The sequence below is a fragment of the Juglans regia genome, chromosome 10 (assembly GCF_001411555.2).
Source record: "Juglans regia cultivar Chandler chromosome 10, Walnut 2.0, whole genome shotgun sequence".
In the NCBI taxonomy this organism is placed as follows: domain Eukaryota; kingdom Viridiplantae; phylum Streptophyta; class Magnoliopsida; order Fagales; family Juglandaceae; genus Juglans; species Juglans regia.
In genome coordinates, this window is record NC_049910.1 from 4146669 (window position 1) to 4171459 (window position 24791).

The window sequence follows — 24791 nt, forward strand, 5'->3', positions numbered from 1 at the left end:
TATGTAAAAATTTAAAAAAGTTATAATGATGAAATGAGATAAAACACTTTCACTTATCCAAACGGGGCATTAACTATCATTCTTTCAATATCCCTATATGTGCCATTAAATTTTGGGTAGAAGTAAAATATAACAAATTATTTTCTAATTATTTAATGCAACATCATTAAATAATAAAAAGATAAATAGAGGATAATAAATAGCATTACAAGTCATTTGGATAGTCAAATGAAATGAGATGATCCATAAATAGTAATAAAATAACTTTAGTTAAAATGTTTTATAACATTTTGAGAAATATGAAAAAAAATTGAATAAAAATATTATAAAGTTAAAATATTGTTAGAATATAATTTTTTAATATATTTTTTGTTTTAAGATTCAAAAAAGTTTTAACTTTTTTTATTTTTATTTGAAAGTTTGAAAAAATTTTAATGATTAGATCAAAAAGTTGAAGATTTGAAACTAAATTTGTATTTGTAATATTTTGATATTGAGATAAGATAAAATGAGATAAAATAAAAATATCTTGTAACACAAACGGGGAAGGCTCATCTCGATGTGACAGCCTACTCCCAACACATGTACTGCTAAGATTATGTCGGGCAATGAACAATATTACAATACAAATCTTGTCACCCCTCCTAGTTTTTCTGCCTAATAATTATTAAAAGAAAAAACTGTTTTTGATATGGGTTTGGGACTTCGGTATTAAACGCTTACATGGAAATACCGCAACCATAAGGCCCAACCTAGGTCCATGTCAAGAGGATTACTTTCCAACCAGCAATGTCGCTTTTCAAGTGGTCAACAGCGCACGCTAGCAAGAAGAATAAAATTTCAGAGCTTTGAAATATATTTTAGAATTTCGCAACCGCTGGAAAGCGAGTTTGTACAAGATAAAAATGAGTCGGACGACTCTTTAACCACTACTGCATGACCAAAACGCCTATCCCCACCATGCACACCACAATTTCTAACCAATTTGAAAGCTCTGCCACGTCTCCCTTTCGCATGGTTTTTGTGTCGGCTCCTTGCAATCCATAAGCAGCTTCAATTGCGGCATATCCAGCTACGACATGTCTCGAAACCTGGCAAGCGCCTTCTTATGTATTAAGGTTTTGTAACTATCCCCAGCCTGCACCTCAAGGCTAGGATCAAGCTTCTTCTGCTGGCTCCCAAGTCCTGCTCTACGTTCTACGGCTTGTGCCTGGACTGGCTCTACCATTCCACTCCCGTCCTTCCCTAATCCCTGCGTACCACACACCAGATCAATACCAACACAAGAAAAGAAGTCCCCAGTATGTATGTGTCAGAATCTGCACCAATTTAATGCTTCAAAGACCAAGTGGCCACTGGTACTATCAGATTTGAGGTGCCTAAAGTTATAAACAAGTACAAGACGCCACTTCTTATAGAAAGCTTGCTGCTTCAAACATAAGGAAAGAGGAAAAAAAAAGATAGTAACCATAATAAAAGATGTTTGAATACACCAAAGAAAAGATGCATCAAACCGCTCACAAATAATAAATGAATCCCTTTTCTAAAAAAGTTACATAAAATCTGTGTTTTACCAAAAACAAGTAAAAGGTTACCGTTCAGAACCATTTCAATCAAATATGAAAGGCACATTTTAGTTGTATATAGCCAATTCTTCAATGGTTCGTAATTATTACAAGTGAAAAGAAGGAATCGATACCAAGCCTTCATGCCAGCCCATGTTGCGGAGCATCCGGTTACCCACATTGCTTTCATCAATTGCTTTGTCTGGAGTAATAACCTCGTAACTATTAACATTACCATCTCCGAATACACGTCCTCCACCAACACCAGGGGGGAAAGGCATTGAATCCATAGAGCCCTTCCTTGATGAAAAATCTCGGTCTTGGATGTTCATCAACAGTAAAGAGACCGGATTTATCAGAAATCAAAACAAATATTACAAGATAAGAAACAATGGATCGTAAACTTTGATAACCAATGTGGGAAACAAAATAATATTTGGCAGACGTCCCAGGGCCAGGGCCAATTGCAAAGACAAATGTCAAAAGGGACGAAGTGTAACATTTCCAAACATATTGGAGCATTTTTCCATGTACTACATTAGCAACCATTTGCAACAACAAACATTTATAACATGAACCATAAGACAGGATCAAAGGCATGCCACTAAAAGATAAATTTCAGAGCAAAGCTTACTTGAATCGCTAAATCCCAGGTCAGGCAGATCCTCCCCAACAGAAGATGAACCATACAAAGTCCTTCGCTCAGCTGCACGATCCCTGTAGGTCGTTTGAGGTTGCTCCTTGTACGTGGAAGCTGCATTAAGTGGCATTTCAGAAAACCTCCTCTTGCCACCCCCAGCAGCTGCAGGTGACGTGTAGGTACCCAATGCAGATGCATCTGTTTTAAATGGAGTAAGACCCGTAGATACATCCACATTTGTTGATAAAGGTAAACCAGCAACATTTGCAGGGACAGTTGAAGTGGAAACTCCAGCAGATGATCCAGAATACAACGTTTCGGATCTCACTGTAGCTCTTCCAGAACCCCTAATAACCCCCATCAGAGTCCCCCCTAAGCTGTTACTCACAGGTCTAGGCTTCACTGGAGAGTCCAAACCAACAGCCTGAGCCACGGAGGAGGTGGTGGTGGTTCCTGAACTGGGCATAGAATTATCTTTTGTAGACAGTACATTGGTTTTAAACTTGCTCTTTGTAGATTGTCCAACAGAAAAGGATCTATCATCAGCTGACCCAGATAGTTGATTATCATCAAGAGCTGCACGAGGTGCTTGCCCTTCATGACTCCTCTGCTTCCAGATAGACAATACATTATTCATTTTCTTTTTATTAGCCAGAAGGCTGCTCTTTGAAGTGAGTTTAATCTCTTTTAGTTTCTCCTTCTCTTTCTTCTCTGCAGCTATTGCTGCTGTTGCTGCAGCCTGTACTGCATCTGGCAATGAGGCAGTCTTCTCAACTGATGTTGTAGCTGGTGCAGAGATGATCACTTTTCTATTACTAGACCCATATGATGCCTTGGGGGGCTCAGATTGGTTACCAGAAATTTTGTTGTCGTTCTGATCAGCACAAGGGATGTACTGATGAGTTTGTTGGTCATATGTATACCAAATTCCATTGTTACCATCATAATAGAGCCCTACATAGAATAAAAAAGGCCGGATTCCAAAAAACAATTTTAGAGAGTGATTAAAACTAAAATTCATACTATTAGCATACACATCAAAACATATTAAAATTCTGCAGATAACAATGATCCAGTGTATCAACAAATTATAAACTACAGGTACTGCAGTTTGCATACATATGCACTCCAAGCAGTAAAACATTGCCTCACTGCATAGCATGGACACTACTAAATTGATTGGCTTGCTGTCAAACCCTAAGTCAAGCAAGATATTCCATCTTGTAAGTTGTGTCGTAGACAGGCCAAAAACTTCTAAATGAAGTCTAATATACAAGACATCTGGTTTGCACCTTGCGGCATCTACACATTTCAGCATGCTCAGCCACAACTTTGATAAAATTGGGCAAACGTACAGATACATCCAAGGATATGATGTAAATATAATTATGTTTGCAACACCAAACGCTTGCATTAAATTGCAGCATGTCAACATGTGCTGGACTTGTAAAGCCCTTTGATATGCACAATATATCGCATCAATGTCCACGCAACCCCTCCCCGCGAACCGACCGAAAAAAAAAAAAAAAACAGAGCTCTCTCTCTCTCTCTCTATATCTATATATATTAACAAGCAATTCCATTATAGAAAGCACTTGAGGGGCCACATTTTAGGTGCAGTTTGGATAGTTCAGATGAAAGTTGAATAAAATATTATTAAAATATTATTATTGTTTTGGGATTTGAAAATGTTGAATTGTATATTATATTTTGTGTGGGAATTAAGAAAAGTTGTAATGATAAGATGAGATGAGATGAAAATTTTAATTTTTAAAAATCTGGACGGCAAACATATAGACATATGCATATACATGCACACAAATATAAGGGGAGAGTAAGGGACCATTCCAGCACACAAGTATAAAAGAGGGAAGTACTTGTATGCTAGAGAGACACTCATATCTTAAGGAAGTAAATGATCATTCTACAGCTTCTCGGTCAGGGGCACCATATTACGCACGCAAAAATAAAATAAAATAAAATAAAATAAAAACAACAAACTACACAACTCTAGCAAGAAGAAAGAAAGAACCGTCGGAAAGTAAGGAATCTAGAGGCCATAGATCTATAGGGCAAAAGGTCACTTTATTTAAGTTAATCCACTAATAACCCTTGAAAATCTAAAGAATAAGGCAGTAACTATGCAGAAAAATAGTGAAGCACCCTCAAAAATGGTTCTTGGAATGCTGTATTATGCGAGCATATCACTGAATGCATGTCCATACAGTGTTTGTGTATGTGCGCGCACAGAGAGAGAGAGAGAGAGAGAGAGTAATTACACTACGATATCAACCCGACATTAGACTGACTTGAAAAATGCATGTAACAGCCATGTAGACCAAATCTATTCAGAGAGAGAATGATACCCAAAAAACAAGAAAGGGAAAGGTCCATCTAAGCATAATCATCTTTTTCCCATTTTTGCCATAATAAGTGCAAAAGGATTCAGATTACTGCTTCAAATTAGAAAATGTATAAACCTGAATTTCCATCATAGTAAAATCCAGAAGCAGCATCATAGTAATATCCAGATGCCTCATCCCACACAAATCCAGATTGTGGAGCCGAACCATTATTTTGATCTGGAAGCTCCCCACCAATTTGTTCCTGCCTGCTGGTTGATTGTTTGTCATCTGGGTTATATTCTTTTGGTGCCCATCCAACAGCATCATACTGAAAGGTCAAAAAGAAAGTAGCATAAGAATGCAATCATATCAAAGCAATTCTATAAGATTACAGAACCAGCACAAGTATTAAGTCCATATGCTACAATATGTCTCAGCCTAATGCTTTAGAAAGATTATGCTAGTTTGCAGGGAAGGGTAGATGACTCCCTTGGTGATTCCTACAGTCTATTAATGATACAAGGGGGAGACTGATGGTGAGCCCCTTCAAGAATGAGTTTTCTCCGTTAACATAGTGGCATTTTGAAAGACTATAATAACATGTGTCACGTCAAACATCATTTGGGAGGGGCAAGGGCAAAATAAACTCAACCCTTAACCTAGGTCTGATTTTATAACTCATTACTATTTCTGAACAGGGCTTTGAGGCAGACAGATACCTCTGCTAAAACTTATATGGAGCTAGCCGAGAATAAATTATTCTCGTATGAAATAAACATAACAGTCAAAACAACAATTAATTTTGATCGAACTGCTTTCGTTTCACTTGTTTGTTGTGGCACATTTATCATATAAAGACTAAAGTTGCATTTGGGTAGTGAGTGGTGATCTCAGATATTCTGTGAATAGTAGTAAAAAAGTAATGATAGAATATTGAATGGTAGTAAATAGTAGTGAAAAGTATGTGAAAAGTAATAATAAAATAATGAATAGTAGTGGACAGAATACTCTACTACCCAAATTAGCCCTAAGAGTTCTTTACTCCTTACTTGTCAAAAAAAAAAAAAAAAGACTAAGAGTTCTAACACAATGAAAAAACGAGATTAAATACCAAAAGATTGTATATGATGGCATAGTTTCACGGTGAGGCCTACTTGGCGCTGTTTTGTAGTATCCTTTAGTTTTAGTAATCAGTGAAAAAAGAAAAGATCAGGGGCAATCTTAAATTTTCCAACTTTTTCCGGAATGAGTTGTAGTTTTCAACTCAGTTTAGGAGTTCTTTTAGATGACTTTTATGTTTCAGTTAGGAATCTTAGTCCATACTGGAAAAATGTTTAGCAATTGCCAAATCTGTCAAAATTCAATGAACAAGTTCCAAAAATTCCATCAGTTTTCTAAAAGCTTGAGGCTGTTATTGCCTTATCCTTCCTAGGTATGATTGCTTAAGAAACCTAGATGTGATTGTCTATACTTTCTCTATTCTTTTTTCTCCTTCAATAATCTGTTTTAATACCAAACAACAATTAAATTCCTAAACATATAACCGTCTCCAACAAGTCTTCAGGAACCATCATGAAACCTAATCTAGTGCTGAATTTCTAGAGATACAAGATAAAAACAAAACAGGAGAAATCAAGTGACAGATTAATGTATGGGTAAATAAATAGATACTGTCAAAGTAAAAGTACAAGTGCGTGCACACTTGTATATAAGCACCTGTTGAGAAAATGTTGCTGCCTCAATTGCGGCAGCAGCGAGGCTACTTGACTGGGAACGTCCGGATGAGCCTGATCCCGGAGCAAGGATGCTTTTTGCATATGCAACCCTCAAGATCTGCCCATTTTTTTCAAGAGTTGTTCCATTTGTTGCTTCAAGAGCTCTGGTCGCATCCTCCACCTACAACAAGTCAAAGCAATGATTCTACCTGAAATTGGTAACCAACCTTCTTTCTTCCCTAAAATCTTTTTTCTTTTTTTCTTTTTTTGGGGGAGGAGGGGGGGGGGGATTGTGAGCACTTCTACAGGCCTTCGAGAAGAAACATTCAGCTAGAGTGCCCATCTGACTTGTCATAGATTTTGGATGAAAAATTCCTATTTCATCCTCCTTCCTATCCAACAAAAAGTTTGCCTTCTTTTTTTGTACAATTTGTAGTCTGATTAACACCTGCCTTGCAAGCAGTACTCATGTTAACTACATGGTTGCATAGAACAATTGCATATTCCATGTACCAAAAGTACTAACATTAGAGGAAAATAAAGGAGAAAAAAAAAAAGCAATTACCAGTCAATCTGAACCACAAACCAAATTAAACAGTGGTTCCATCATTCAATTTAAGGATTTGCAAGGTTCCTTTCCTTTTCCTCCTTTACAACCAAACATCTAAGGCCACCAAGGGTGGTGGCTCAATGGTCCTTGGGCTACTCCCATGTGATTTGGCATGCACTAAATCCTGGGTTCAAATCTGAATAGATTCGCCCTAGACTGTTAGTATTATCTACCTAAAAATTCATTGAATTCTCTAGTTGGGCTAGGGTCTAAGCTATGGCTCAAACCTGACTTGAGGAAGTGCCTGCGGCTTCCCGCCATCTAGGCCCCCCTTGTCCGGTTGCCAACGGGTACAGTACTGCTATGGTCACATCCACGTAAGGAGGCCACCTCTAGTTACCCCCTCTTACTCTTTCTATTCAGCAAAAAAAAAAACTAATATCTAAATAACCATGCGCACCGTCCTAAATTAGAATAAACTCCATCTGACTTGTCATAGATTTTTTTCTCCACCTTAAAATAGGTTCAAAGCCCCTAGTAGATTTAAGAATATATAATCTTATCAAACATTTATTTGAGTTCTCTACTTTTAACAGCACGTGTATGCCATCCCTCATAATATGTTTTAGAAGACCAAAACATCAATCACACTTGGAACATCAATTAAGGGAAAGCACAACATAATTAACCAGATAAGCATACCGAATGAAAATGTACAAATGCAAATCCCCTTGATACATGAGTAAATTTGTCTCTGACAAGACGAAGGTCCTGCAAGTTAAGATAAATAAAACTTATTTGCAAATGCTTAAGAGGACTGAGTTGAGGGGATGGGTGATGCAGCCTTCTAGTTAAAAACTATACAGTAAACAGATATTTTTAGTTATTTGCTCAGCACATGGGCACCTTAATTGGAGAATGTTTGGAAAATTCATAACGGAGCATTTCTTCATCAGCATTTTCATCCAATCCTCGGACAACCAAAACATGAGTAGGACCTGAACACAATTACATCAAGTTATAAATTGAAGTGCCCAAAAAAAAAAAAAAAAAAGTGCCAGCTTAAAGCAGCACAAATACTAACCTGCCTCCAATCCTTTCTTCCCTAAGGGTGCCGGAATTGATAAAGCACCATCCGTCGGGAGAGCATCATCAGTACGAGGCTCATTACACTGCAGCAAACACAAGAAAATGTAACAACCAATATGATCAAAATAAAATTTTAGATATCAAAGATATCTATTACAAGCCTATATTCTACATGTTTTATAATTAATTCATGCCTCACGTATTGGCTCTGAGCACCAGAACTTAAAAGCACCAACTAGGTTTAGTGAACCACCAGGTAGAAGACACGTGAACAGCATCATGATAAAACCGACAAAGTAGTCCTCAACATCCATTTGGGGCATTCGTAAAATAAAACAAAATTAAAATGACATAAAACACCCAAAAGAACGTATCATCGGAGCATAAGAGATTCCTGACTGTCTACTGAAAAATGGTCCCCACATCAATTTAAGTGTGCTCGCCACCTTAATATAGCTAGCATTGGACTGTCACGCTACATAGGCAGATTGTTATAGAACTACAGAATGTAGATTCACAACTGCCATGTGAGTTGACTTTTATATAAAAATGTTCTTTCATCACCCTGAAACAAGAAAAGAAACAGATTGATAAAAACCAATAAAGTGTAAAAACCTGGAAGCAAGACGTTCGCCGAGCAAAATTGACACAGCCACAAAAGTTGCACATCCAATCAGATGGTACTGTAATGCTTCTATGGTTAAAGTGTCCTGATTTCACAGCATTGTCTTGATCAAATGGTCCACCTACCCCACCAGTTGGCTTACTACTGCAACAAAACATGGTTCACCAAGTATAATAGCAACAAAAGATGAACCATAAAATTGGCATGCATTTAAGATGTGCAGTATTACTTTCACCACAACAAAAGTAACACTAGTGGAAAATACATTCAACTGTAACCAAAATCACCACAGTAAAATTAAACTTCATCCAGACTTCTCCCGGCCTGAGCTCCGGACTGAATTTTTGATATGCAATTAAGCATAAACATTTTGTCATAAATAACATCAGATAGAATAATAAGAACCACAAAAACAATACCTATACTCAAAAAAAAGCTTCCTTCCATCCACAACAAGACCATCATCTCCGATCTTGTCCATCATTGCACGTGCTGCTTCCTGTTCCAGAACAATAACTTCCCATGAAAACTATCATTTTGTATGAAAACATTAAAAATTAAAAAGATTACATATTAGAGTACCAAAGAAGGAAAATCAATAAAAGCGAATCCACGGGAGATCCCAGAGTTTCTCTCTTTGATCACACGGACATGACGAAGTGGTCCCCATTCAGCCTGATAGTCACACAAAAGGAGTTTTGATCAGAGAATAGATTGAAAGAAAAATAAAATAATTCAGGACGAAAAATGTCAAACTATTACAAGGATCTGGTACAAATCTTCCTCAGTTGTCTTCTGTGAGAGGCCCTTCACAACAACAGTGGCAGATGGGGCCTACATGACAACAGGATTCTCACTTAAGCGTTCTAGCAGGAAAAAAATCAGAGGTACGCTACATAAAATACAAAATACATGTTGAACAGTTAAAGCATACCGGAGAATATTGCTCACGATAACGCTTCTCTGGACGCTCCCTTTGTCTATCTGACCTTTGATGTCGATCATCATCATAGCTGTCCTCACGATGAGTTTGACCATGGCTTCGTCCTCGAGGGGACCTCGATCTAGGACGGTCATCACGCCCCCTAGACCGGGAGCGCTCATGCCTTCTATGTGGACTTGGATCTCTATCCCGACTCATACATCTCTTATCATGGGATTCACGCCGCCTCCAATTACCATCTCTCCTGCTACCTCTGTCATAATCGGAATCATAACTATGTCGACCATATTCATAGTCCCTCTCATGGCTATCCTCCCTACTTTGATGGGACAAGCGGGACCTACAATCATAGTCATCATAATCATCACGGTCACGTCCCCCAAACCTTGCAAGCCTGTCAGTTGTGTGATCCCGAAAGTTGTCAACACCGCGATACCCATCCCCAAACTTCTCAAATCTCTGAGTGGTATTGATCTCATGATCACGAAAGGTATCCATCTCATGGTATGAATTGTACAGTTTCTCGTGACGCCTAGATTCCTTGTCAAGAGGATATTCTTCTTCATAACTTCTCCGCCTTGATGGTGGCCAAATACCAGTACCAAGAGGTGGTGATGGATAGCTCTCTCTATCCAAAATGTCATGATGGAAGACACTTCTCTGGTTAACATTTTCTCTAGAATATCTTTCTTCTAAAAACCTCCTCTCATCATGGGAAACCCCAACCCTGAAAAACAAAAAATGTAAAATGGGAGGCAGGAGAACAGAAAATGTGATATGATATAATGCGAACAAAAGGAACACAAAAAATGGTAAATATAAGAAACAATGGTAATAAAAATAAAAGTTTGGTTGTAAAATCACACATTAAATACACACCACTAAAAGCATACAATGAACTTCTCATTCACATATTTTAAAGTGAAAACTCCTACCCACGAGTACTAAATTACTTTTGTGAAGATGATAAGAAACAGTCGGCACTCACCGGTAGTTTGGATCATGTACCGCACCATAACCCTCCAAAGCCTGTGAATTCAAGAGAATAACCTATGTCAGCCTATGTCAGCCACAAATAATCAATCATGATACGAGCTTAGGCAAATCCATTCCATATCCTCACTGCCCCCACGACTTTCTCTCATATTTAGGGATGAGATGCCGGAAAAAATGGACAACCACATGTGCCCTTAAAAATTTCTTGTTTTATCATCCCACATAGGTGATTATTAAGGAGGAAACCACAATTACGCTGTTATTATCCCATCCTTGCTGCAGACTATAGCGACCAGGATCCATTTCTCGCATGCAATATCCTTCAGCGTTACGGCCCTGCAAGGCTCTTGAAGGTCGTTCAGAAGATTCGGGAGTAGAATGTATGAAAACCTCTCCTGTAATATACGCACAAACAGAAACAGTTATGCCATGATGAACCAAGTACCAATTAGTCCCATGACTTCACCTCCGCCCCTCCTTCACAACCGAAATCCTCAAAATCAAACCCTTTCGACAAATTCAGTAACACCCATCTTCCAATTCTCTTAAACACAAAACAGGGGAGGATCTTGATTGTAGAAACCATCAGCTAATAAATCTAGAATATTATCCGGAGTGATGCACAGAAGGATACCACTCAAGTTCTAATCCAAATGTTACAGAAACATGCATGACAATCAGAAATCAACATCTGTACCAGAAAGTGGAGAATTCTCTTTCCATCTTTTTTTTTCAACAAAAGATGGGCCATACCAAAAAAACTTGATAACTCCACCGAGCCACTCATTTCTTATTTGACAATGCATCTGCCAATAGCTACAGAACTTTTGATTCGTTATGTTAAGAGACCTTTTCTTTTCAGCAAAGATAACTTTCTCATGCTGCTTTTTCATTCTTTTGGGAGCAAAAATTAAGGCTTATTTCGTTCCTTTTCATTTTTCAAAAATTTCGCATAGAGGTTAAGCTCGCATCTGAATTCATGCGTATTATTACCATGTGTTATTGTCCGTACAAATCAGATCAGAAGGAATTATAATTTGCAAGATAACAAACTATAAGAATGTTACAAAAATTTTCTCATTTGGAAGCAGTTATATATAGACACACAAAACTTAAATGCCTGTGTTTATCTTCTCTTCGAGGAAATCAACTAAAAAGTGCGAAACAGCAACTGCAGGGAAAATAAATAGTAAACCGTGTGAAATCGAATGCCAATCAATTCGAATGAAAGTTGAGCGTTTCAAATGAAGAAACCATTTAAATATTTGATAAAGATTGGGGTATCGGTGGATCTATGGAAAACGGCCAAAAAAATATTAATCTATGATGAATCCCCACGTACATACCAGGAGGAGATGCGGATGTGGGTCGGTTCCGATCCGGTCTTGTCTATCTTATTATCTTCCCTCCATGTTCTTCTTTTTCCCCCTTCCTGATTTCGCAGTTCCTCTAGGGTTTTATTTTCTCAGCCACAGAACTTCGCTGACACGACCGAATATACACAAATTTATCATTTATGTATACGATTCGGGTTTGAGACTTTGGGCAGAAAAACTTTTCGGTGGCTCAGCGGTATATTAGATTATTTTCCCCTTTTTTTAATTTCTTTTTCATAAATTAGAGACGGTTTGGATGATAAGATGAGGTGAGATAAAATAATTTTAAATAAATTAAATAAAGTTATAATAATGAGATGAGATAAATTAATTTAAAAGTATTTCTGTATACAAATGGAACCTCATATTTAAGCGAGATTATTATATATTGCGTTCCCAATTAATTTATAATTACAAAAATCGCTAAGGTTTATATCTTCTCTTTATAAAAATAAAAATAGTCATGTTCCAACAAAATAAAAAGATATTGTCTAATCCTAATAAATCTACACGATATTTTAAGATGAATAAATATAGATAGAAGTCATTATTGGGAACATTCATTTTGTACACATGACGTGACATCATGTAGATCACATATCTCTCAAAATGAGCATTGGAAACAATCAACTAGAAGCAGTCACACAATGAGTGAAAAATATGTACTGTCATAATAGATTCTCTCTAACATTACCCATATGCACGATAGTTTAATGATAGAAGAAATTCATTAAAGTTAATGACATTAAAACTAATTACAACGAATCAATGGAGTAAAGGAAAAAAATTATAAATTCATTCATTGATCGAACTTCTTTCATTCTCCTAGGTCAAGATATACCATCATAGGTATGTTGGAGTCATTTTTTATATTGTTGCAGTAAGGATTAAGGAAATTTCCCTAAAAGCCTGTCCAATAAGTTAGGAGATTTACCACATTTTTGGACATCACCTAACCTAGCCCCCTAGGCCCAAAACAAATAATTCACTATATAAGGTCATAGGCTCACAACAATCTGCCAATCTTACATATTTTAAAATATATCTCTTACATATTCAAAAGAATGCAATACATATTTAACACGGTTAATTTATCTAATTTTGTGAGATTTCTAGAATGTTTGTTCATAATTGAGAGAATATCAACTACAGTATCGAAGAATTAAGAGCTTGTTTGGAGAAAAATATCATTTTAAAATTCACATCTCATTCTCAAATATCAGTCAAATATAAATACTATCAAACAAAAATTAAAAAATAATTGAAAAATTAAACTCATCATCTACACACCATATATCACACATAATTTTTTATTTTTTCTCTTACCAAATACGTGGTGTATGAATGCTGAGTAAAAGAATTCAATTAGTTTAAAAAGAATAAAATCAAAATAAATAAAAATAATTATAGTGTGTGGTGTGTGGATGATGAGTATCAAAACTTAAAACAATTCAATTTTTCAAATCTAAAAAAAATATATATATTATAAAAATATTTTAACTTTATAATATTTTTTTATTCAATTTTATTCTCTCTCCTTTATCAAAACTCCATAAAACAATAATTCTAGATAGAATATTCAACTAAACTCGTGTCAAAAGCTTTGATATAAACTATGGTCACAGTTGTGATGAAGACTGAGGAAGTAAATATTTACTTTAAAAAATGATAAATGCTTATGTGTAGGGGTGTAACCGGTCCGGTCCGGTCCGGTTTTGGATAAAATCTAGGACCGAACCGGTATGTACCGGTTTTATATTTTTCAAAACCGATTACGCACCGGTTACCCTCCTAAACCGGTACTTCCGGTTTTACCGGTTTCCGGTCCGGTTTTCCGGATTTTTAAAAATATAAATTTCACAATTTGTCATTAAAAATTTGTTTATAAAAAAAAAATTGATTTAAAAAAAACTGTTTTATACTTTTATTAATATATTAGACTTTATAATAGTATTAATATTAGACTATTGGTATAGTTATAAGTTATATATTAGTATTAGTTATAAACTTTTAGTGATTTAGTATTAACATTTTATGTAATAATTTATAAATTATAATAAGAAATTATTTCATATATGAATATATATGTTATATATAAAATTTCACATAAAAATTTATAATTATACATTATATATAAAACTTATATATATTAATATTTAATATATATAAAATATTTTGTATAAAATTTATATATAAAAATATTATTTTTTATTTTTTTTAATCAATCGGTCCGGTCCGGTCCAAAAAATTCCGGAACCGGCCGGTTTTTACGTTTTAAAAACCGGTTTCGGACCGGACCGGTTCAAAACCGGTAAAACCGGTCCGGTTCGGTCCGGTCCGGTCTGATTTTTCAATTTGAGTTTACACCCCTACTTATGTGACAAAATTAATTGAAGCTACTTGTTCTGAAAATGATGATTAAGATTCAATTAATGGCCAGCCCAACAAAATTTGGGATGTGGTGGGCTGTGAGACGTCTAGGATGGATTGGGTTTTGTTCTGCAGCCAAGATCCAATTGAATGGATCAGGAGGGTTGATTTGGGTAAAAAAATATATCTCAACTCATTATATAGATATATATTTATATATATATATATATATCAATTCATTTTATATAATTATTATAATTTTTTTAAATTTCTTCATAAAATAAAGATAATAACGCCATTTTGAATATGACTTCCTATAAGAACACTCTCATTAGATTAGTTAAAAGTTAAATCCAATTAATATTTAGTTATTAAAAAGTAAAATATACTCATATTAGATTAGTCAAATTTTAAATATTTAAGATTTAACTACAGTGACTTTTAAAATTTTTTCCAAATTTGAAGATTACTGTACATATATCAAATACATATTTTATTAATTATTTCTCTCTTCCTTTTTTTCTATCACATATTTTATCACAATTAATATATTAATTTGACTTAGTGATATATTAATTAATTTAATAAGAACATGATTATTAATTAACATATAATAAGTATAATAGTAAAATATGATAAAATTAAATAAATTAATAATTAAAAAAATAAATATTTTTGAAATTATTAGTTATTCATTACCATATAATGAATAAATGTATAATTTAATGTGGAGATTGAATGTAAATAACCAAAATAAAATTCATTTTATATTATTTTATTATTATATAATGAAAAAATAGTTATTCCAATGTAGAGATTTATGTGAATGGAATAGTTAAAAGTTAAATTTCTCTTATATTCATCAAAATTATCTTTTAATTTTGAATAATTCAATAAGAGTGCTCTAAAGTACCGCAGAACAAATAGCACTATTTTAAAAAATCACTTATTCTTTTGATTTTCACAACAAAAAAGCTCATGTCCCTCTTTTTTTTTTTCTTTTTTTTTTTTACTGGTTTTGGTGAAGAGGGCCAATACATTTGTGTACGTGCCAATGCTTAGTTATTAGAACAGGAGATATCGTGTTAACAATACACTAGGCTCGGTTTGGATGGCCATATGAGGTAGTTTTATTTCATTTGGTCTTTATTTTATTTCTATTTTATCTATAAATTTTCAAACGCATCTCAAACATTTCTGATAAATGAAACTCACGCATTTATCAAATCCAAAAAAATCAAAACTATCTTATCTCACTATTTAAATGTATATATTTTTTTATAAATATTTCATCTCATCTTATCTTAAAATATCTTATTAATATTTAAAATATCTTATATTAACTCACCTCATTTGAACTGTTATCCAAACTGGACAGTCGCACATCTCAAAATATACGCTCTGTAAAAGCATTTTCATTGGATTGGCCAAATCCATATTCAAAATTTAGTCAATATCATACTTTTTTACATTTGCCTATTCCATTTAAATTCAATCTCCACATTGGATTAGCCATTCACTCTCTATATAATAATAAAATATTATTAAATTAATAATTTTTTTATTCAATTTATTTGTATCACATTTTATAATTCTACTAATTTAATATTAATAATAATTATATTATAATTAAATTAATATTAAAAAAATCATATTTTCAAATGTCATTTAATGTTAATAAAAAAAATTGAGATTAAACTTAATTGAAGTGAAAAATTATTATTTTAATATGTGATGAACTAGTTGTAGTTATCTATATTTGGCTAATCACTATAGTAGAAATTTAAATTATTTTAAAAATAGTCAATTTAATGTAGAGTATTTTTTATATAAATTATCTAAATTTTAATTAATTTTTTCATTTAATCAAGCTAATAAAGATGCTCTAGAGGAGGGTGGCTGTGTTGAGACATTAACTTTGACGACTGTGATGCAATTCGACACGATAGAAATACCCGCGAGGAATCCAGCATCGTAATTCACAAAAGGACATGGATATAATGTTTTGAAAAATGTAACCAGAGCTCCTCAAATTTATTATTTGATTATTTTAATTCATTTATTTATTTAATGGTTAAAGAAATAATTATTAATAAAGTTCTGTATTTTTTAAATTTTTTCTTAATAATTAAATATGTTAAAAAAATATTAAAAAGGAAATAGAAAAAAATAATAATAAATGCACTAACGGTCGGCCCGCTAGCAATGTCGTAATGTTTTTGATGATTTTGGCAGTTCTGTCGGGACAAAGCTTTGTTTGTGATAAGGATATGGACGGCGATATATTTTCGAATAACTTTAGTACAACACGTAATTATAATTTTGTTAAGAATATAATATAAATAAATAATTTTAAAATTTTTGTTAACAATTTAAATTTTTAAGATGAATAGTCGTTTCATATAATACATGTTTGAGACTACATTAGAAAATATAACTTATAGATTTAGAGTTTATAATTTATAACTTAAATAATAAGTTTTATTATTAAAATATTATTTACTGTTTAGTAACTATATATTTAAAACATTTATAAACATTTTACATTTGTTTAAAAGTTGTAATTATCTTAAAGTTGTATAGGTATATTTTATCCATTGATAATACTTTTAAAATTTGAATTACGTTCTACATTATCTAGAAAAGACACTACAAGAATCATGGGCTTTTGCCATGAATTCTTTTCCCAAGACATACAGTGGTGGCAAATAATGGCCAAATCACATGAAATCCGTTCGTGGAAAATAAAAGTATGTTTTTCTAACAACATCTAGCCGGCAATTAAAATTTTGCCGGGGAAAGACGTTATCACGGCGAGACAGGGTTTATTGTGGCGAATTTTTTCCGCCCCAAATAGTTTGATATTAGATAGAAACTGTCGGTGGGTAATAATTTTGTTGCAACGAATTTATTGGCTTTTTGCGGTGACATATTGTGGCCACAAAAAGACGAGCATGGGATGTTTGTTTTTTGCGGCAATATTGTTGTATGTTGCGACGATTAAAAGTCGCCGCAACAGATGATAACATTAATACACCCGCGTTTTCCCCTTTTCACTTTATTCCCCCAATCCCCCCACCCTGCGTCGTTCTCGTCTCTCTTTCTCTCTGCGATTGCGACCCGCAACCTCACGGCCTATCTCTCACTACGACCACGACCCTCTCCCACCCACCATGAGACCTCACCCAGTCACTTGACTCAGTCCCCCCACCCATTGCACTCAATTTGCCGCCAATCCCCCCACCCATTGCGACCTGACCCAGCTTGAGTACTCACCTTCCCCAACCACCTCCGCCTGCCGCAGTCCAGTGGACGCACTACGTTGACACGGTGAGCCTCTCTCTCTTCTCCCTTCCTCTTCTCTCTGTGTAATTTGTAGATTTTCGTAATTGTGTAAATTGTGAATATGTGTAATGTTCATCTGTGTAATTTGTGTTGATTCTATGGTATAATGTGTAATCTATGTAATTTTTGAATCTATGTAATGTGAATCCAATGTATATGATTGTGTAACGTATTGTGTAATTTGCCATCATATGGTTGTGTAAAATCTGTCTATGAAGAGGATGATATATAGTTGTGTAAAACATATTTCCATAAATTTCGAAGACTTAAATGATGTCTTTGTTCTGATTGAAAGGTTATATACTAGGGAAGGACTGAATCTCATATTATTTTCTGTTGGTGGTCTACTCTGTTTTTACACGTTTCTCCTAAAGACATATCCTTAAACCATTTTGCATCATTATTACTTCCTTTAGTTTAGTAGCTTTTGACATCTGCTCCAGCATATCTGCTTCTACTGAACTACTCTTTCAATTCTGACCTATTTACTCCATTGTCCTCTTGCAAGTCTTCACCAACTCAGTGAAGCATCCTGCCCTAAAAACTGAACACAATATTTTGCACCTCCCTTGCCTTAGACCCCTACAATCCTATATATATATATAAGTTTTTTTTATTGAAGAATTCAACATAATTTTGTATGGTATCTTCTGAATGTTCTTGTGCCAGATTTTTTCTTTTTTGTTGCATGTGAATTAATTAGCCTATGCGAAGCCCAAATATTTGGGTCTTTATTTCTATGTCTGTGTGGAGTAGACTATATTTTAGCTACCATATAGGTAATATAATCAATTGCATCACACTTTCTTGGATAAAAGAAAGTAATAGAGCTGGATTTGACCACACCTTGGTTGAATTTGTCTGCTTGTTAGCGATGAGCAACATATAATTTTAGAGTTTTTCATAAGACTGTTCCTTGATATTTTCTAAATTTAGTACTCAACTATAATGCCATGAGCCATAAGATTTGTTTATATAGACTTTATTAAGAGTGTAATTTGTTATACTTTGATAACACAAGTCTAGTACGAAGTTTGCTGTGGTCTGGTCTGTGTGCCTGATGAAAAATTTTGCCATGATGGGTATGTTTTCATAGTGTCTGACGAAGTAGGTTATGGATGGAGAAGGGATTTGTATTCTCTCTGCACCATCTTGGTTTTAATTAAGGAAAATGCTACTTTGACTCTTTTAATTTGACACCTCCTTTATTTTAATTTTCCTTTTAAATTTTTTTTTTTTTTTACTTAATGGTTAAGGAAGTAACTATTAGCGTATTGAGGTGTTTTTTTTTTAAATTTTTTAAAATGATAGAAAAAAAATGTATGAATAAAGAAATTGGAACAAGTTTAAAAAGACCAATATGGCCTAGTGTCAATGTGCTGCTTATGTACCTAACGAGGAATAAGTGTCCTCTTGGAGTTGTGGACGTCTATTTCTGATTATGGGATTCAGAAATAGACGTCCACAACTCCAAGATATTGTTGACTTATTTAAAATGGAATAAATAACATATGCATTCAACTAAATGGATACCATTTTTTATGGTATTCCCACTTTCCCATACATCTGCTGTTGTTTAATTGTGGATCATGGTATTTAAAAAAATGGTCCATTTAATTTCTGGAACACTGTTGACGAGCAAAATGGTAATTTTTCTGATGATAATATACAACAAGACTGGCCTATATATGTAAGGGGAGGGAGATGTGGTAAAGGGCGGGAGGGTAATTTTTTTGAGATGGGAAATGGCGCCATGATGTCAAATCGTAGTGGCTGGTTGGTATTTCCCATGGACAGATGTCCCTCAATCCTCTGTGTTAGACAAACCTTTATTTTGTTCTGGAAAGTGCAATACATCTGATACAGAATGGAAAATCACGAGACACTCTGAAGTGCATCAATATCCAAGGTCTGCCAGAGCTGCTGTTGTTGTTCCAGCATCTACACTATGCTTCCAGCAGTGGCATCAGGTTTGGCAGTAGTTTGGTTTGCATTTTCCAGATTCTTTTCTTCCACTTTGGATCTTTAAACTATCTTCTTCACAAGGAGCTTTTCACTTCGATATTATCTCATTTACAACTATCTTCCTATGCATGTAGCTGCTTCTTTTCTTCCATTTGAGCATTTGCAAAAGTTTAAAACATATTACATAAACTACACATAATAGCTCCTCTCATTCACCTACTGCCACGACAGCCAGACTCTGAAGTCCAGGTACCAACAACTCTTTTGTCTCTCTTGGCTTATTCTGTGTCTGCGTTTGTTCTACTAAGATGTTAGATTAGGTTTACACTTTTACACCTACAACCATTTCATCATACTTTTGAATTTTTTTTTTATCTTCACAAGTTGTTTGTAAATTTAGGTTCCCTAATATTATTTTTGTTATCTACCGCTTGATCTTTAGTTAATAACAATGTGCTGCAAATGTTTTGCATGTCAATGCATGTAAAAAACATGCATCTGCCCTCTTATTTCCTACATGCTAGAATGCATCTTAGTAGGTTTAAACACATACGAGATGTGGCTTTAGTATGCTTACAAGTAGAGTATATTGACATGGTCCCAACAGAATAGTAAAAGGCTGAAATATTACTTTACATGATATTTAGTAGGTTAAATGGCATCTTACTCTATTCTCTCACAAATTGGTTGCATGTTAGAACTGAGTTGGGTTTGAAATTCCAGGAAAGCCACGTATGGTGAAATCTATAAAGTTTCGGGGGGGCCGAGTACGACATGGCAGCACTCTCATTGGTAGTGTCCAAGAAGCAGATGCGTTGCCACGGAGAACCACATTGCGGGATGAGCCAGAGTCAAATGAGAGTACGCAGGATGTAGGAGGTGCGGGCACACAAGAGGCAATGGGTGGAGCACTTGTTGGAGAGAGTCACACTAATACAGGTATGGGTTCCAACTGGTTCCTAAGGAGTCAGTTTATACTATGTGGTGTGGTCAATTCATATCAATCTTTACAAGTCTATAAATTCATGACATGGTTCATGAATGCAAAAAGGTGACTGGGTTACACGATATTGATGTCTTAATGTAGATCCACCTACTAAGAAACGAGGTCGAGGGCAGGCGAAAGGCACGCTATTTGAACGACTTAGGAAGATGGGTAAGATCCCTCTGGTTATACAAGATGGTCATCGAGGGCCTTCGTGCGAAAATGCCTCCATATTCACTGGTCGGCTGACGGGGATTATTAAGGTACATGCCGACATGAGGCATGCTAGTTGGAGTTATGTACCTAACGAGGAAAAGCAAGAGCTCGTTGACCGTGTGCGGGTAGGACCTTACTTTTGTACTAAAAAAATGGATGAAGTTGGTGGCTTACTCATTTCGCCTAATCAGGCATGTTTGATGACAAACCATTCTAATGAAGTGCATATTTGATATTACAGGCAGATTTTGTTCTGGATTGGACAAGGGACAACCATCGTGAGATGGTTGAAAGACATTTGGGCGATAAGTATAATGCATATCATTACGCACTACACAAGGTGTATTTAAAATATGCATCACATGAAGAGGCCCTACGTGGTGGGACGGACATGGTGGAGAAAGCTGTATGGGAAAAGCTATGTGAACGGTGGGCAAGTTTGACATTTAAGGTATATGGTAATTTACTATCATATTAGTATTAAGTGGCATAAATAGTCAAGGTTGATTTTGTTATTGCCTCAAATAGGAGTATATGATGAAGTAAGGGTATTTTCCAATTATGTTAAGCTCGAGAAACACAATATTTGTCAATGAGATTTAATTTTTTAGAAACAAGTGCAGGAGAAGTCCAGAAGAAACACTTCAAATAGACAAAAATTGAAAGTCAAACATACCGGTGGACGAAAATCCTTTATACGGATATTAGAGGAGAAGGTTTGTGATAGGGTATATATAAGTCCTCACCAATATGTTCAATTAGTATAATGTATTTACTGTTACTTGTGTGTTTCAGAGGGAGACGGCGCCAAACATGGTTGAATTTTATAAGGAAACACATTGGTCAACAAGAAAGGGTAAATTCATTAATGCAGCAAGTGAACACAACTATGTAAGATCTAACTTAATTTAATTTACGTTAGACTATAGTAATGATAGGTGTTTAACATGGGATGTTGATTTTCCTTTCATCTACATTTTTCAGAATCTAATGGTGGAGAGGTTAGGTGAAAAAGAATCTGAAGAGGATGTTGAAGAAGCAGCTGACACTATATTCAAAGAAGTGTTGGGACAAAAATCTGGGTACGCAGTAGGGATGGGGCACATGGTTATTCCCGACCCCTCTCCTTCAACGAAGAAGAGTAGAGCATTTATTCGTCTATCGGAGGAGAATGACCGCAACAAGAGTGATGCGGAAATGTACAAGAGCAAACTAGACAAGATGATGGGTGATATTGAAGCGTTGAAGAAGAATTTTTCTGAGCATGAGAAATTCTTATTGAACTATCGGATGACTGAGATTGAGGGAGGTACTGAGTCTCATAGAGAGACTCATCAAGATGCTTAGGCATCTCACTTTCTTGAGTATTTTGTGGAGGGATGTTTTTTGTGGGTCAAGGAAGTGAAATTTTTTGTGGATTGTTCATTGGATATGTAACAATCCAATGGCCATGGACTTTTGTCCCTTGATACAGATTTTGGTAGTTGCATATTATTGTTTGGGTGTATAAGTTTAAACCAGTAGTGAAAAAATCAGATAGTGAGTTGACTTTTGAGTTGTTAGTAGTCATTCACAATGGTTGGGAGAAAAGAGTTGCAATCTTTGGTTGAGTAGCTAGACAGGGACAGATTAGGTTCACATGAAAGGGTAAGTTCTCTTACAATTACATATACTAGTTTAATGTCTGGATTTGAGATTTGCATTTGTCTAAAAACTGAACAAGTAATTCCATTTCACCAGTATTCTCCTCTTACAGGTTGGAGCAAGTATTTTGATTAGTTTTTTGATATCATGGAATGCAAAGCAGGATGTTGGTGGAGATGCAGAGCAGGTTCAGATAAACAAACATATTCACTGGGGCTGTATTTATTCTGTTGCATGTAAGAATTAATACTTGCAGCTGTTTTTTTCCAAGTCATGTATGCATAATTCCAGTTCTAACTATATATCACACACACCCCCAATTGGAGCTCAATAAGCTTCAGGTTTTAAATTCCAATTCTAGCATTTTGGTTAGTTTATATGGTAAGATAACCTCCTAACTAAGTAGCACAAATATGTTAAACTGGACTAAAATAGTTAGGATATATGGAAATCAGAAAACTCCTCATGGTGGCTGGTTTGGGACAATTGTGATTTTATTAATACTTATATACATAAACTTAGAGTTGGTTGCAAATAATGAACACAGTTTATTCTCTGACAACATCGTCCCATTGCTATGATAGATGGGATTAGACAAGTAGAGTATCAACAATTAATTTTCTCTGCACCATGTTTGGTTTCATGAATTCAGATGGGATCTTGGTTTTTAGGGATATATTAGTCCTCATTCTGCAAAATAGCATGGATGAGGCTATTGCAAACTCTATTATGAATAAATATGCAACTGTTGTACTTGAGATGGTATAAAATTAATTCATGTAGGTATTTCATTCTAATTCCACAGGGATATCACTCCCATTGATATAATGTCATTTTCGGAATTCATCTTTAGAGTTAGGATTTTTACTCAAACAATCCTAATATGGTATTATGGGCAAGAAGACATTAATAAAAATTAATGTACAAGGTATGGATGCACAATTCCTATAGCAGCTTACTCTATATATACTGTCATGTAATGCTCCAATTAAGTATCTTAGTTTGACACAGTGCTTGTTGAAAATTTCAGGAACCATGTTAGCACCGATTGTAATTTGTGGAGCAAGATTGGTAAATCTAAATGTCTGGAGAACAAGATGGGGGGGGGGGGGCATCTATGCCCTTAGTACTCTGTCTATATATCAAAAGCACTTCTCATAGATGCTGTTGGAGGAAGAATTTATAATTCCCTAGCTTATGTACTGCCATACACAGTTGCAACTCTTATGTTTGTAAATGGCCTTGAACTATTTGGTTTCAATGAATATTAGCATATTTGTCTATATGATGGTGTAACAACAATGTTGGCAGGTTTGTATATAGCTATGATGGTGATTATATATGTACATTGACAGGTTATTATTCAATTGCTATTTCGTTTGTTTGCTGCATGTTGAGTTGAGGTCTAATGGAAGTTCCTATTTGTTGGATTGTTTGGCTGACTGATGATGTAGTTTAAAAGCTTGAATTCCTGCTAGTTGTCATTGGTCATAAAGACACCTGTGAATCTGTGTCCAGATGGTTGAGGAAATAGATTTGGACATTAATTTATAAATTACTATCTAGTAATTTATCTAGTGGTTTCGTGGGAAAACAACAACTACCCATGTACTAAGGATTAGTGGGGAAATGCAGTTTTGGACGGAATGAGCTGCATGGACTCCAAAAAAACTATAGCCGATGGCAACTTGTAATGGGAAAAAATGTGTTCCCACAAAAGGTTGTCGTGGGTATATATTTTTTTGCTTGTGGGAGTTTTTTTTTCTTTTTTCCCCCACGGACACCAATGATGTTAAATGCAATGGTTGCAATGATCTAAGTTCATTGAGAATAATAGTTTCCCACCAATAAACATCATGGGACTGACTAATTTCCACCACCATTTACATCAAAATAAAGTCTACTTGCATTTAGGCAATTACTTTTTTCACGAACATATGACATGGATAACAAATTTTTGCTAGTAGCTCGTGTCACGGGAAATACATATACTCCAAAATATGTCGTCATGGGTAGTAAGTAGTCCTTTCCGGATGTGTACGTTAGTATTGTACAATTGTGTCCCAAAAGTGTCGTCCAAAAATCAACTATAGTGACAGACTAGTGGATGGGAAGAAACTTAATGCCACTACTCTTTCCACATAAACAATCATGGATAAAGAGTTTTTCCAAGCAGGGCTTCCATGGATAGGTGAATATTTGTCACCAAAGTAGTCTGGTGGGCAACCCAATTTCCCACGGGCAAAACATGGATTTGCCGCAATTTCTGGTCGTGGGAAAAAAATCACCTTTTGCCATGATTTCAGCTGTTGGTGGGTAATGTATTTTTCTCCATGAATTATATTCCACGAGCCAGCCACCAGAACTATTAGTGAGAAAAGTTTTTTCCTGACTGATCCATAACTTATTCCCACCGCTGTCC

At 35.0% G+C, this 24791-nt stretch overlaps 1 protein-coding gene across 3 annotated transcripts; it reads right to left on the minus strand.

The window, feature by feature from the left end:
* Window positions 1-529: 529 nt before the first annotated feature.
* Window positions 530-11988, minus strand: LOC108983098 (SUPPRESSOR OF ABI3-5-like). Of its 3 annotated transcripts, none has more exons than XM_035694753.1 (16): window positions 11815-11984; window positions 10724-10863; window positions 10461-10501; window positions 9464-10199; window positions 9292-9363; window positions 9112-9204; window positions 8949-9028; window positions 8520-8670; window positions 7900-7987; window positions 7722-7813; window positions 7518-7586; window positions 6267-6446; window positions 4686-4878; window positions 2200-3159; window positions 1700-1884; window positions 530-1252 (listed from the first exon to the last, which is right to left on the minus strand). In XM_035694753.1, the coding sequence occupies exons 2-16, from the start codon at window positions 10778-10780 to the stop codon at window positions 1073-1075; spliced, it is 3177 nt and encodes a 1058-aa protein (XP_035550646.1). In that variant the 5' UTR covers window positions 10781-10863; window positions 11815-11984; the 3' UTR covers window positions 530-1072. The 3 variants fall into 3 exon arrangements, with proteins under 3 accessions (XP_035550646.1, XP_035550645.1, XP_035550647.1); XM_035694752.1 differs by having other exon boundaries at window positions 8520-8673; window positions 11815-11983; XM_035694754.1 differs by lacking the exon at window positions 1700-1884 and having other exon boundaries at window positions 1070-1252; window positions 8520-8673; window positions 11815-11988.
* Between the last annotated feature and the right edge of the window lie 12803 nt (window positions 11989-24791).